Below are 15,558 nucleotides of genomic sequence, written 5' to 3'. Positions count from 1 at the left end.
CGATCTCCCTCACTGACCCACACAATTGGTGTTTACAGTGTTTGGGACCGGAGCATCGGGCGGACTCGTGCACCCGCTGTGCCACTCTTAAAAAACGCACTTTGAAGAATCGCCAAATCCAGCAAAGTCTGCTGTTCGGCACCGGCCCGACTATGGACTCGACTTCTTCAACTGCGGCACCATCGAAGTCGGCACCGACCACCTCGACACCGCCTGACATTACATCGGCGCCACCGGCGCCAGGTAAGCCGGCTAAGAAGCCTTCCACCCTTGAGCGCCCTCCCACCTCGGTGGCGACACCGGCTCTTTCGGCTCCACGCCGAACTAAAAAGCGCTCCGCTCCGATATCGGTGAGTGCCTCGTCATCGGCCTCCTCATCGCCGGAGCGTAGAGCGGCACCCATGGAACCAAAGCAGAAAAAAGTGGTTCCGGTGCCACCCCTGGATGACCGCATTGCGGCCATCCTCCAGGATAAGTTGCAGGAACAACTCCAAACGCAACTTAAACAGCTCTTGCCCTCCATCCTGGCACCGCTGCTTTCGGTACCAGACCGGCCCGAGCCCCACACCGTCCAACCGGTATCCACGCCATCGGTACCTATGGACCCCTCCATGCCCATTCTCTCGGCACCGCATATCCATGCCCATGCCGAGGCCGTCGCTCTGACGACATCCGATCCTCCTCGGGACCGAGCGGAACACCGGTCTTCCCACGAACCTGACCGGCACCGTTCTTCCCGGGACCGAGACAGACACAGGTCTTCATCCCCTGGTACCGTCTCGGTACGCTCAGGCAAGTCTCGGTCTAAAGCTCATCATACCGAGCCTTCCACTCCAGTCTCTCGGCACGCACACACCGATGTCAGAGACCCGGACCTCTGGGAGGAATCTCCCCTCGGTACCGAGGAGGATGCATCGTCGTCGGACGAAGAGCCCTCGGCCCCCGATACCACATCTAAATCTGAGCAATCTTCTTTTTCAAAATTCCTCAGGGAGTTATCGGGGGCCTTATCTTTGCCTCTGGAATCTGATTCCAAGAAATCACAAGCTTTCCTGGAGGCATTAGATTTCGATCAACCCCCTAAGGAGTTCCTGAAGTTACCCGTGCATGACATCCTACGGGAAACTTTTTATAAAAATTGGGAAAATCCATTAACTGTCCCTGGGGCACCCCGTAAACTGGATAGCCTTTACAGGGTTATTCCAATCCCGGGATTTGATAAACCCCAGCTGCCCCATGAATCTCTCCTGGTTGAGTCCACTTTAAAAAAGACTCAAGGCTCCAGTGTCTATGCCTCTACCCCTCCTGGCAGGGAGGGCAAAACTATGGACAAGTTTGGCAAGCGGCTCTACCAGAATGCCATGCTTGCCAACAGGGCAAACAATTACTCTTTCCACTTTTCATTCTACCTGAAACATCTGGTAATGCAACTCTCCGCCATGCAAAAGTACATGCCGGAGCACAAGGTCCCACTATTCCAGCAGCACATCTCCAGCCTGCTTCAACTTAGAAAATTTATGGTACGCTCCATCTATGACTCCTTTGAGCTCACCTCTCGTGCATCTGCCATCGCTGTGGCCATGCGCCGCCTGGCCTGGCTCAGGGTCTCTGATCTGGATGTCAACCATCAGGACCGACTAGCCAACGCCCCATGTCTGGGAGACGAATTGTTCGGAGAGTCTCTGGATACCACCACACAAAAACTCTCCGCCCATGAGACCAGATGGGATACTCTCATTAAACCAAAGAAGAAGGCCCCTCCTGCTCGGCCTTACAAACCACAGTCTTCTTACCAGCGCAGGTTCTCCGCTAGGCCGCTTAACCCGCCTTCACAGCAACCTAGGCGGGCTCGCCAACAACACCACAACCAGGCTCGTGCACAGTCTAATCAACCTGCCAAGCCTCTTCCTCCTGCCAAACCTTCTCAGCCCTTTTGACTCCTCTCTCCAGGGCTTAGCCAGTCTTCCACCCTCATTGCCTCTCCCTCAACCAATCGGGGGCAGGCTCCACATTTTTCTCAGCCGTTGGGAGGTCATCACATCGGACCAGTGGGTCCTCAACATCATCCGCCACGGCTACTCTCTCAACTTCCAGACTCTTCCACCAGACAATCCTCCCGTAGAGTCTGCTTCTCTTTCAACTCAAACCCCCCTCCTCCTGAGGGAGGTCCAATCCCTCCTTCTCCTCAATGCCATCGAAGAAGTACCTCTGGAACAAAGGGGCCGGGGATTCTACTCCCGTTACTTTCTGGTTCCAAAAAAGACAGGAGACCTACGTCCCATTCTCGATCTCAGGGACCTCAACAAATGTCTTGTCAAGGAGAAGTTCAGAATGCTCTCCCTTGCCACGCTTTACCCTCATCTCTCTCAGAACGACTGGCTATGTTCCCTGGACCTCAAAGAGGCCTACACTCACATACCAATCAATCCAGCTTCACGTCGCTACCTAAGATTCCAGGTGCACCATCGCCATTATCAGTACAAAGTGCTACCTTTTGGCCTCGCTTCATCACCCAGGGTGTTCACCAAATGCCTCATTGTGGCGGCGGCCTTCCTCAGGTCTCACAACCTCCAGGTGTTTCCCTACTTGGACGATTGGTTGGTGAAAGCACCTACGTCTCCGCTTGTGCTACAAGCCACTCATCAGACCATCTCTCTCCTCCACCTCCTGGGGTTCGAGATCAACTACCCCAAGTCGCATCTGCTTCCCATGCAGCGCCTTCAGTTCATTGGAGCAGTTCTCGACACCACACTAATGAGGGCGTTTCTCCCCTCCGACCGTCAGCGGAACCTGCTCCGCCTGTGTCGTCAGGTGCTCCTTCATCACTCCATTTCTGCCAGACAGATGATGGTCCTCCTGGGCCACATGGCCTCGACGGTGCATGTGCTTCCCCTGGCACGACTCCACCTCAGGACACCTCAATGGACTCTGGCCAACCAATGGTCGCAGACCTCGAACCTTCTTTCTCATCCCATCTCTGTGACATCGTCTCTTCAGCAATCTCTACAATGGTGGTTGAACTCCTCAAATCTTTCCAGGGGCCTTCTTTTTCATCTGCCCCCGCATTCCATGACCATCACCACGGATGCCTCCCCTTATGCATGGGGAGCTCAACTGGGAGACCTACGCACCCAAGGTCTTTGGACCCCGCAGGAGCGTCTTCATCACATCAATTTCCTGGAACTACGAGCCATGTTCTATGCTCTCAAGGCCTTCCAGCACCTTCTTTGCCCTCAGGTTCTGCTCCTGTGCACGGACAACCAAGTTGCCATGTACTACATCAACAAACAGGGCGGCACCGGATCTCGCCTCCTTTGTCAGGAGGCTCTTCGCATTTGGACCTGGGCCACGGCCCGCAGTCTCTTCCTCAAGGCTGTCTACATCCAGGGCGAACAGAACTCCCTGGCCGACAATCTCAGCCGCATCCTTCAACCTCACGAGTGGACTTTGGACCCTCCCACGCTCCACTCCATCTTTGCTCGCTGGGGCACTCCGCAGGTGGACCTATTTGCAGCTCCTCACAACCATCAGCTGCCCCAGTTCTGCTCCAGACTCTTCTCTCCTCATCGTCTGGCCCCGGATGCATTCCTTCTCGACTGGACGGATCGGTTCCTCTATGCCTTTCCTCCTCTACCTCTGATGTTGCGGACTTTATCCAAACTCCGCAGGGACGGAGCCACCATGATCCTCATAGCTCCCCGGTGGCCTCGTCAACACTGGTTCTCCCTCCTGCTTCAGCTCAGCTCCAGGGATCCCATTCCTCTGCCTGTGCTTCCTACTCTACTTACACAGCAACATCAGTCTCTACTACATCCCAATCTGTCTTCGCTCCACCTGACAGCTTGGTTTCTCTCGGGCTGACCTCTTCAGGAAATCTGTCTCAGCCTGTCCGTCTCATTTTGGACGCCTCCAGGAAACCGACCACCCTCCAATGTTACCATCAGAAGTGGACCAGGTTCTCCTCTTGGTGCCTCCGTCATCATCACAATCCCACCTCTTTAGCGGTGGAAACTGTTCTGGACTACTTGCTCTCCCTGTCCAACGCAGGCCTCAAGTCTACCTCTATCAGAGTCCATCTCAGTGCCATCACGGCTTTTCATGAACCTGTCTTAGGAAAACCTCTCACGGCTCACCCTCTGGTTTCCCGATTCATGAGGGGCCTCTTCAACATCAAACCACCTCTGAAGCCTCCTCCGGTCGTCTGGGACCTGAATGTGGTTTTATCAGCCCTCATGAAACCTCCCTTTGAGCCGCTTGCCACAACTTCGCTCCAATTTCTGACATGGAAGGTTCTTTTCCTCATTGCCATCACCTCTGCCAGGAGGGTTAGTGAGCTTCATGCACTGGTTGCCGATCCACCGTTCACTATTTTTCACCATGACAAGGTGGTTCTGCGCACCCATCCAAAGTTCCTTCCAAAGGTGGTCTCAGCTTTTCACCTCAACCAGTCCATTGTGTTGCCTGTTTTCTTTCCGAAACCTCATTCACATCCCGGAGAACAGGCATTGCACAGTCTTGACTGCAAGCGTGCCCTGGCTTACTATCTTGATCGTACAAGGGCTCACCGCTTGTCCCCTCAGCTCTTCCTGACCTTCGACCCAAATCGTTTGGGTCGACCGGTCTCTAAACGGACGCTATCCAACTGGCTTGCAGCTTGCATCGCGTTCTGTTACGCTCGGGCCGGTCTGTCACTAGACGGCGCTGTCACGGCCCACAGGGTAAGAGCTATGGCCGCTTCTGTTGCTTTCCTCCGTTCCACTCCCATTGAGGAAATCTGCAAGGCGGCCACCTGGTCCTCAGTTCACACATTCACTACTCACTACTGTCTGGATGCTTTCTCCAGACGGGATGGGCACTTCGGCCAATCTGTACTTCAGAATTTATTTTCCTAATGGCCAACCATCCCTCCTCCCTCTTTGTTAGCTTGGAGGTCACCCATGCGTAAAGAATATGCTGCCTGCTTGTCCTGGGATAAAGCACAGTTACTTACCGTAACAGGTGTTATCCAGGGGACAGCAGGCAGATATTCTTACGTCCCACCCTCCTCCCCGGGTTGGCTTCTTAGCTGGCTTATACTAACTGGGGACCACGCTCTCCTCCGTCGGGCGGGAAGGCACTCGCGCACGCGCGGTGCGGCCAACTAGAACTTTCTAGTAAAAAGGTCCGTACCGTGGGCTCCGTCGGTGACGTCACCCATGCGTAAAGAATATCTGCCTGCTGTCCCTGGATAACACCTGTTACGGTAAGTAACTGTGCTATTTGATTGAAAATAGAAGGGGCTAATGAATGGTGAACGGTACTAGCCTTTTGGACCATTGAGGTTGCTGCCTTAGGCAATACTTATGGAATTAGTAGCTGAGCTGCTCCTGTATGAGGGTGGGCGAATTATTGACCTGTTAATTTTTCATACTTTTTGTTTCCAGAGAGTAAATTTCACCCAGGACTGGAAGCTACTCACGATTTTCATTGGTGGAAATGACCTTTGTGACTACTGTAAAGACCTTGTAAGTAATAGAAGTTTCTTTCCACTGTGCAGACATGCACAGTGTAAACGAGATAGAAGGGATTTTGGCAATGATATGCACCAAATGTACTCAACCTGCTGTCATTTACTATGTTACTAATAGGAGTCAATCCAGGACTGGCTTCGCCATTCCCTGTTGATCTGTAGTCATCTGTTAACCTTGTATAGTGTCTAAACTAAATACTGGGTAATATAATAGTATCTAAACTATAATAGTATCTAGACTCGTCCTGGATGATGCCTTAATGTACTTTGGCTATTAGCCCTGAAGCAGTGGACTTACATTATTGTCCACGAAACGCTGCCGCGTCGGCGGCATAGCCAGTGCACAGGCATTAGACTGCGACTTGTCTCCTAAAGCTACAAATGAACACCGTTTAAGATAAGTGAATTGTAAAATAATTATGAGACTTTTTGACCATTTGCTACTATGTTGCCTTTCATTTCTCTAACCTTAAAAAACTGCAACGTCTACATTTAGTTAGAGTGAGGCTACGTTAATAAAGTAACTGCAGAATATACACCCTGAAGGTTTATTTAAAACATTATTTAATTGAACATTTTTGATATGAATATTTTAATATGGACTTTTAGGGTTTAACTTAGAGAGAAAAAAGAAAAAAAGTTTACAAAAATTAATATTTAGTTAGAAAAAAAACTTTATAGACTCCAGGTTTTTTGGCCTATGACTGGAGCGTGGAGTGCTTTACTACGCTGACAGTTCAGTCCATGATAGGACCACGCGTAGGCTCCAATTCTGAGGCCTTTTCCTGGATTAGGATTTAAGTTTGTGTTGCACTTTCCATATTTAGTGGGTTATATCCTTTATATGATTATTTATTAACCTTGTATAGTGAACATAGGAGTTGCCATACTGGGACAAATCAAAGGTCCGTCAAGCCCAGTATCCTGTTTCCAACAGTGGCTTTGTAAAGGAGGGAGTTAATTTGTATACGATTTGAAAAGCATTTCAGCCAGCTATTGGAAGGCCACGCATTGTAGACCACTGATGTAAGCGCTACTGTAATCATCTGGCTTATTTCTTACAGCAGCAAATAAACAGGAAAAAAAACTCCCAACATGGAACTAACAAATAGTAAAACTGTACACATCAAGCAGAGATAAAATGTTTATTACAGTATAACCTCGTTATAATGGACTCACTTAAAATGGAATATCGTCTATAGAGGACAAGGCCCGCTGGTCCCGGCCGTGCGCCTTTACAAACATGCAGAAAAGCACCACACATAGCGGTCTTGCATATGACGGAATTTCACATATAACGGACAAACAATTTGCTCCCCAGAGCCGCATTTAGCTGTAGATTTTGTTTGGCTATAACGGACATGCAAGCTCTGCCCACAAGGCGCGTACATCACTAAAACATATGAAAGAAACGCAGCCCAGAAGAAAATGACAGATTATTTTTCTTTCCAGTACAGCGCGACATAATGCTTTACAACATTTTTAGTGTTCTGATTTTTGCAATCATTTCGTGCCATACCAATGTTTTGCCGAGTCTTGTTATTGTTTCAAATTGGCCTAAATAAAGTTTAAAAAAAAAAAAAAATGCAACTCTGGATATAACGGACTCTGGATATAACGGATTGTTTTGCCAGGTCCCTTGAAGTCCGTTATAACGAGATTATACTGTAATTGAAAAGTCAATCAAACAAAGATTGGACTCATCACCTGATAAAAGACTGATTGACTTTTCAATTGCTAGACATTTTAGAAGCACCCAAAAGTCAGTGCGATTCAAGTAAAATTGTGTGCTGTTTAATGAATCATGCTGAGTGCCACCTGTTTTGGAGGCGCCCATTAAATAGGCCAGCTCTAGGCATAACTAAAAGTTAGGCCCCCATGAGAGTGCTCAAGCACACTTAAGAGCAGTGATTCTGTAAGAAGGTGCCTAGCATGCATAGCACCTATTTTTTGAAGGCCGCCTACATTTTTAGAGGCGCCTTGTTACAGAATCGCGCTTTCTTGATAGGCGCCTAGGTTTCAATCGGTGCTGATTAAAAAGCTTAATTGAGCTTGTTATTCGATTTAGATAGGTGCCTTATCTAGTTGAGCGCCTCCGAAATAGGTGCCCAACTTTAGGCGCTGATTACGGAATTTGGGCCTTTATCTCTGGTTGATGTTTACGGTTCTATCCCCACTCTTTCACTATTTGTTATATAGTACACTAGTCTTTAAGCCCATTACATTAACGGGTGCTAGAACATATGTATGTGTGTCTGTCTTTATTTCTTTCTCTCTCCTTAGCTGATTTTTTCATTCTGCCTTTTTTTCCTTGGCTGTCCATCACCACCCCATGCCTGCTCCCCCTGTCCATTTTCCCTTCCTTTTACCTCCCCTGTGTCCACCACCACCCCTTAACTGCTCTCCTTATGCAGCAGCAGCCCTTCTCCCTTTGTTTTACCTCCCCCCTGTCCAGCAGCACCTCTTTCCTTCTCCCCCTGTCCAACATTAGTCCTCCGTTCCTTTTTCTTCAACCCCCCTGTCCATCAGCATCTCTTTCGTTCTCCCCCTGTCCAACGGGTGCTAGAGTAGACGACTGTTTTTTTTCCCTTTCTCTCTCTGTGCTTGGATGCTGTCTGTCTGTCATTTTTTCTGTCTGTGTCCCTGCCTTGCGCCCTGCCTGCCTGTATTTCTCCATTGCGCCATGCCTGCCTATCTCTCTGTGGCCCCCTTCTCTTCCCCGCCATGATTGGTGTGTGCCCCCAGCACACCCTTCCCCCCAAAGCAGCCCCGTTTCCCAATGCCCCTGCCCCCTTTTGTGCTATGCCTGCCTGCTCCGTGGCCCCCTTCTGTTTGCCCCCTATGATTGCTGTCTGGCCCAGCAAACCCCTCACCTCAAAGCAGCCCCCTTTCCCTCTCCCCTTGTTGAGCCATGCCTGCCTGCTCTGTGATCCCCTGCCCATGATTGCTGTGTGCCCCCAGCACACCCCTACCCCCAAAGCAGCCCCTTTCCCTCTCCCCCTGCTTGCCTGCCATGCCTGCCTGCTCCCTGTGCATCAGCATTTCCCTCCCCTTCACCTGTTCCTTCGTAGCAGCATGCACATAAAACGACTCCCTTAGTTCTTTGCTGGATTTTGTTTTAAGTTTAAAGATGCCGACGCGGCTCCTCTCATGATCCCGCCTGCGTCGGAAGCCTTCTCTGACACAGGCTGGAATCATGAGAGGAGCCACAGCGGCAGCTTTAAACTTAAAAAAAAAATCCAGCAAAGAACTAAGGGAGCCGTTTTCAAAGCCGCCGCCGCAGCTCCTCTCATGAGCTGCACTTATATTATGTTGGAAGATGAGAGAGGAGTCGCGGCGACGGCGGCAGATTTCAAATTAAAATAACTTAGGCGGCCAGGGAGTTTAAGGGACAGGATTGTAGAGCTGGAGCAAGTCCGTCCTGGGCCCGCTTATGCCCTCCGCCGACAGCCGGCTCCCTCGAAGCCCTCCTTCCCCCCACCCCCTTTCCCTTCCCGCAGTCCATCTGGCTGCGTTCCCTGTGCAGCAGCATTAGCGTTTCCTCTACCCCCCCCCCCTTTCCCTTCCCGCGGTCCGGACTACAAATGTGGTGATTACAGCAGTGTGTGCATCAGTCTCCACACACTGCTTCGGGTCCTTCTACTGCCCTGATTTACTCAGGCACGTCCCTGATGACATCATCAGAGACGCGGCAGAGCAAATCAGGGCAGTAGAAGGGCCCGAAGCAGCGTGTGAAGACTGATGCACATGCTGCTGGAATCGCCATTAGGGCCCGCGGGAAGAGAAGGGGGTGGGCGGCAAAGGAGGAACGGAGATCGGCGGCGGCAAGAGGAACGGAGATCGTTGTCTGGCTGCGGTCCGGCTTGTGGATGCGATCGGGTGGTGACGTATTTGCGCGCATGCGCACTCCTTCGGCCACAGACCTACAGCGCACGGAACACGCAAATAGGAGTGCGCATGCGCGAGTTAGCCTTTTATTATATAGGATATAAATAATCAAAATGATTGACATTGTGAAACTGAGCCGCAATCTCCTCTTTCAACAGCTTCAACATTCCCCTGAAAACTACGTAAACCATTTGCGAGCTGCACTTGACTTCCTTCACACAGAGGTAACAGCCACTTCTACTTCATACACATATATACATTGCCCATCATTGTAAGATCACAGGAAATGCAGTGCCTTGCAAAATTCTTCACACCCCATACATTTTTCACATTCGACTCCAGGTATTCAGCGTGGGGCCATGTCTGGGCACCAGCATTGAATATCAGGGGCTAATTTAAGTGAGACTAGCTGCTGGAGCTTATGGTGGTCCTAGATGGGAGGTCACAGCAGCCATTTTCTTTAGGTAGCCTCAAAGGGCAGAAGCAAGTGGTAGGCTGGGGGGGGTGGTTCTCTCTGGACCAGGGGGTTTGGGGGTTAGGGGGATGCTCTGGGAGATGGCTGTTGTGACTCTTACAGTCTAGGGAAAGGGCAAGAGAAGGAGGAGGGCTGAATTGAGAGGCAATAAGGGCAGTTATTTGGGAAGGTTTTCATCATGTAGACTATTGTGATTTAAGATGGAAAAGAGGAATGTGGATTTGAATGTTGTTTTTATGAGGTAATCAAATTATGTTTATGTACTAATAATTTATGTATGTTTTATCTTGTAACCTGCCTAGGTATAGGCAGAATATAATTTTTAAAAAGAAAGAAAGAAATATTATGTGGATTTTAGCCATAACAAAGTACATCAATACTCAATAGGAACATCCACCCCAAAATATTCATTGGCTGACCAGCTAAGTTTAGCAGCCAGATAGGCCCACCTCTGTAGCACCTCTATGGCCGCTATGACCTAGGTGATCAGCTGACAAATATCAGTTTAGTTGGTTATATCAAATGCAGCAGAAAATAGACCAGAAATTAAATGCCAATCGTCAGATATGGCTCCGGCATTGAATTTCCAGGTTCACCGCCAATCGCATAAGGTAGCTGTTTAGCCGAGCTGCCTTCCGCAGTCTGAAAATTGCCCCCATTGTCTTTAACTGGCAGCACTTACACATGTGGGTTTGTAAAATGGGGCAGATACACATGGCAAGTGTGAAATTGCCACCAAAATATCCTTGTGCTGCTCTCATGAGACTGAGAAGAGCAGTGGATTCAGGCACCACTTGATGTGCATGCTGAGAGGTAGAGAAGGAAGATCGTGTCCGAAGGAGAGGTGCTGGCAGTATCAAGAGTTAAGATGGAGAGATAGAGGGAACTGGCAAGAAAGTCTAAAATAGATTGAGGGAAGCTGGGAAAGGATCACCTTGGGGAAGACAGGAGTTTAAGGGAGGAGTGGGGGAGGAAGAGTTAGAACTGAAAGATTATTGAAGGAGAGATGACCTGTGGAGGGGAAAAAGAGTTGAAGGAGCGTGATCCAAGGGAGAGTATATATTTAAGAAATTGCAACATTATGCATTGACCCCTTTACATTTGCAGGTTGAATGGTTGCTCTTCGTGTTCTTTCTACCCTAAATCCGCCAGAACTATCCAATATTTTTCAATGTGGGATTGATAGAAAAAGTTGCCATTTTGCAAATGATGATAAGAATGACTACAGGTGGATACTCCGTATGGAGTAAAAAATGGAGTGACCAGTGAAAATTTAAGGAGTGGTGACAAGGTCAACTAAGATTTACAGATGCAGAGGTATGCATTTGTGACAGAAAAGCTAAGGGAGCAGGACTAGTTATTGAGAAGGAGGAAGGCTCCCAGGAGCCCCAAACATGAGAGAGATCTCGGGGTGATCTGATCTCCAGGTTTCAACAGAATAATAAGGTGGCAGCCAGGCAGCCAGATCCATAGGAAGGGGCATAGCCACCATTGATCTATCCCAATATTCTTATGTTCTCATGACATGGAGATGTTGGAGGGAAAAGGATTCAAGAAGCATGGAATAAGCACAGATAAAATTTTGCTTTAGGGGAGCAAGAGTATAATCGGAGATCAAGTGGAGTTGCAAGAAGAAGAGGAATTAGGCAGATTTAGAGAGGCACTGTGGTCTATACCTGCCATCAAATTTGATCTTTCCTTCACAAAGAAACAGGGTTGCATTCATTAATCTATGTTTCCTTTGCCAGGTCCCTCGGATGTTTGTGAATTTGATATCTGTGCTTCAGATAACTTCACTACGAGACTTATATCAAGACAAGAGGATTAGCTGCCCGCGACTTCTCTTAAGGTCTGAACTTCATTTGTGCACTTGGTCACTTGGGGGATAGAGGAGAGGTAATGAAGCTCTGTCCAACACCTTCATAGGGACTTTTGACTTTGGCAGGGCTGCTAATGGCATGCACAATGGGTCGCAGCAAGTTATCTCAGGCTTAATATGGAACAAACTGGTGTTAAGGGAGGTGACATCAGGGCTTCTTATCCTAAGGATCCACTACATCAAAATACAGTGGTACCTTGGATTACGAGCATAATCCGTTCCAGGAGCATGCTCGTAATCCAAAATGCTCGTTTATCAAAGCGAGTTTCCCCATAGGAAATAATGGAAACTCGCTTTGAAAGGTTCCCACCTCCCCCCCCCCCCCCCCGAGGCCAGCAGCACTGCTTCCCCCCCACGAGAACCGGCATTGCTTCCCCCGAAGGCCCCCCCGCCGCCATCAGTCACCCCCCCCCCCCGCCGCAACCTGAGGTCCCCCCAACCCACCCGAACCCTCTTCTTACTTTGCTGTAGCCTCCGCAGCAGCACCAGCATGTCCTATGTGTGGTGCCGGTGCCTGAAGATCTGCTTCCTGTGCTGGGCCTTGAGAGTTCACGTTAGACGTGAACTCTCAGGCCTTGAGCATGCGCACATGCTCAAGGCCCAGCACAGGAAGCAGATCTTCAGGCACCGGCACCATGCACAGGACATGCTGGTGCCGGTGCCGCTGCGGAGGCTACAGCAAAGTAAGAAGAGGGTTTGAGTGGGTTGGGAGGACCTCAGGTCGCGGCGGGGGGTGCCCGATGGCGGCGGGGGGGCCGGATCACGGGGTGAGGGTGCCAGTTCGCAAGGGGGGGGGGGGCGCTCGCAAATCGAAGCGCGCTTGGTTTCCGAGGTGCCGATTTTGCAAATTTTTTGCTCGTCTTGCAAAACACTCGCAAACCGGTGCACTCGTAAACCGAGGTACCACTGTATACCATATACCGTATTGTTATTGTAAGTGCTGCTACCAAGAGAAAATGGCTTTGAAACAAGCAGAGTGGCGCCATCTTCTGGTTTTATGCTCAAAGACACGTACATTGTTTTGCTCATATTTTTATCTTTGTACCCTACATCATCCAGACCCCTGAGGAAGGCGGTCTCGCCGAAACATGGACCGTGTATTACTAATTCAGACTTTTATTTGTATTTTTATTGTGAAGAGCGAATAAAATCATCTTTCAGGACATCCACAGTCTGTTGTTCTTACCTTTGGATTGTTTTTACTGTGGATCATTGGGTCTCCCTTTTTGTTTTTTTGTAAACTTTCTATGGCAGAAGAGAGAAAGAGAGCCCAGAATATTCTCTGCTCCGACTTCATTTCTATTAAAAAAATAAAAAAGGCACCACCTGGTGGAGTGGGGCGGGGCTGATTAACACTACATATTCTTCTGGTACCTTTATATGAGGGCTGAATGAAAAGTAATGAGATTGTGTTTTTTTATTCAGAATCAGATGACTCCACAGGATCTGAACATTTTTCTTTTTCAAACTAGCGTCCTTCACATTCAATACATTTTTTGCAGCGTTTCAAAAGTGATTCAAAGACGTGCAGTGGTCTCTGACAACATCACTTTTAGCGCTACGGCAGTGGCATTTTCACTTCAACTTTCTGCGTGGTTGTTTCTTCGGGGCTGGGAACATTTCAAAAGTTTCATTGCCACTCTTTCCAAGTTTAACGCAAAATTCAGTCATACGCCTCTAGTATACCCTCACAGACACATCTTCCTCATCTGCCATGACAAAACGTGCGAAGTTCTTCCTCTTGCTGCGACCCGACAATGAAGACTATGTCGGTCCAACTGCAGGTTCAGAAACGTCAATTGGTGAGTATCACAAGAACCAGCACAGCATTGCCTCGTCTATTTCTTGGAAAGAAAAACCAGAGTCAGTCTCATTACTTTTCAATCAGGCCTTGTGCATATGTGGCCTTCTTAATGGAGTCATGTGTTTCATCTGTGGGCACCCTAAATTATTATGCAGGAAGCAAACAACCTTCAATTTTCATTTGTAGCCAAAATCATCAAAACTATTTGATGAATAGCTTTGATTCGACTTTGCTAAAAATTTTCATTTTACTATTCAGCCAATTTCCAATGTATGAATTCTCTTCTCTCCTGTGATTTTGGTTTCTTGCAGTTCTTTGTGTTCCTGTGTTGTAAACCCTACTGACAATTCCACAGACCTAGAGAAGCTCACATCGTTTAACAGGCAGTATCAGGTAAGAACGGGGGTGTTTCAAGGAAAAACCAGGAACGTATAATCTACAATGACTTCCAAGAAGCACTTTCAGGAGTAATTCTGAAGCTCTTTTACTAAGCTGTACTAGTAAAGGGGTTTAGCCTGCCCTTACATGCTAAGTCCATTTCTAGAGCAGCTGTGAACAAGCCGTTTTTTATATTTGTTTTATGTATGACCATATGTTAATGTTACCACATGGGAGGACTTATCGCCTCCTACTTAGGAAGCAGTAAGGGCTCCTGGGTTAATCCTGTGGTCAGTGACATAGTAAAGAGAGGGTGGACTGTCCTAGGTGCCGTATGTGCGGGGGGGGGGGGGAGGGGAGGTATGGCACCTCTCCACCCCCTCGGCTCCCTTCTGACGTCACTTCCTGGCCACGGGACCAGGATGTGACATCAAAAGAGTGCCAAAGACCATGTGAGCAGCAGGTGGAAGATGCTGTTCACACCGGCAAACGTTTCAAGAGGTACTTGGAGGGCAGGGGGCACTCAAGAGGTGGGGAAGAGTGTGTGGGGGTGCATGGTGCTAAGCTCCCTCATGACACCATTGTCTGTGCATGCACTAACTGGTTATCACTTCAACACCTGCTCTCTGCCTGTTCTCCATCCCTGCCACATCGCCTCATAAAAATATTGCAAAAAAATTAAATATTGTGTACTTAGACATGCTATCTTCTCAGTACAAGGACCAGATCTTCTCTTCTAAGAATCCATTCTCCCTTGATCGGTTTAAACAAGATCTAAAGACATTTCTTTTTATTGATGCATACAATCTGCGTTATACTGCCTTCAGTTGTATGGATTATACTCTCCTTACTCTTCTGCATTACCGGAAGCAAGTCCTTGGATAAGCATACAAAACCTCTTGTGGTTTCCCCTCCCTTTGCTCTACCTAGATGGTTCATGTGATTGGCGGGATAGAAAAACTGAATAAACTTGAAATTAGTGTGTGCAAATGGCAAAAGTAAGATAGGACACTTTAGCGTGTTCCATGTTAGGGCATTTTTGCTGTGTCAGGTGTGCACTAGTGCCTAATGCAACTAGGTAAAAGGGCCCCTTTATTATTAAATCATTTTCATGCAGATGTGTCCACATGTGCATGTAAAATGGCTTCTTATAAAATACTGAGTGGCGTAAAAGTACACACTTTGACATGATGGCATCTAGTGTGCCGGTAAGTGTTACAGGGGTAAAGTGTACATATACCTGTGTAGATTATCAAACTCTTCTAATCTACACATATACTGAAAACTTATAGACATTTCCACCAGCATCAAGGCAAAAATAAAATATATCTGCGGCTGCAAAGTCGGTGTCTTTTCTAAAAATGCACTTAGGCTAAGTGTCCTCTTTAAAAAATGCTCTCTGAAGGACCACTTTGAGTTGCAGATGCTATACATGACTGTGTGGGGTCCTAAATTTATCTACCAGATCAGATCTTCTGTTTCCTGGATTGGGGATGCTCTACAGGGAGTGTTCATAGCCCCTGTGGTAAAGGGATCCTACTCGACAGAAAAAGAGGAGTCTTCCTTTGCCCAGCACAGCGAGAAGCAAAATAAAAGAAAGGCAAAGTCGATGTCACAATACAAGG

The 15,558-nt window shown here is 48.3% G+C and overlaps 1 protein-coding gene across 1 annotated transcript in view; it reads left to right on the top strand.

The window, feature by feature from the left end:
• Nucleotides 1–15,558, top strand: part of PLB1 (phospholipase B1) — a 225,477-nt gene that overhangs the window by 79,280 nt on the left and 130,639 nt on the right. Inside the window, exons 22-25 of the mRNA XM_033937660.1 lie at nucleotides 5,424–5,504; nucleotides 9,556–9,621; nucleotides 11,621–11,721; nucleotides 13,867–13,948. Of these exons, the coding sequence (XP_033793551.1) occupies nucleotides 5,424–5,504; nucleotides 9,556–9,621; nucleotides 11,621–11,721; nucleotides 13,867–13,948 (330 nt within the window). The remainder of the gene's footprint in view (nucleotides 1–5,423; nucleotides 5,505–9,555; nucleotides 9,622–11,620; nucleotides 11,722–13,866; nucleotides 13,949–15,558) is intronic.

Source organism: Geotrypetes seraphini, chromosome 3 (assembly GCF_902459505.1).
Source record: "Geotrypetes seraphini chromosome 3, aGeoSer1.1, whole genome shotgun sequence".
Lineage (NCBI taxonomy): Eukaryota > Metazoa > Chordata > Amphibia > Gymnophiona > Dermophiidae > Geotrypetes > Geotrypetes seraphini.
The sequence above is the reverse complement of the archived record's forward strand: the minus strand, read 5'-3'. Positions and strand labels throughout refer to the sequence as shown.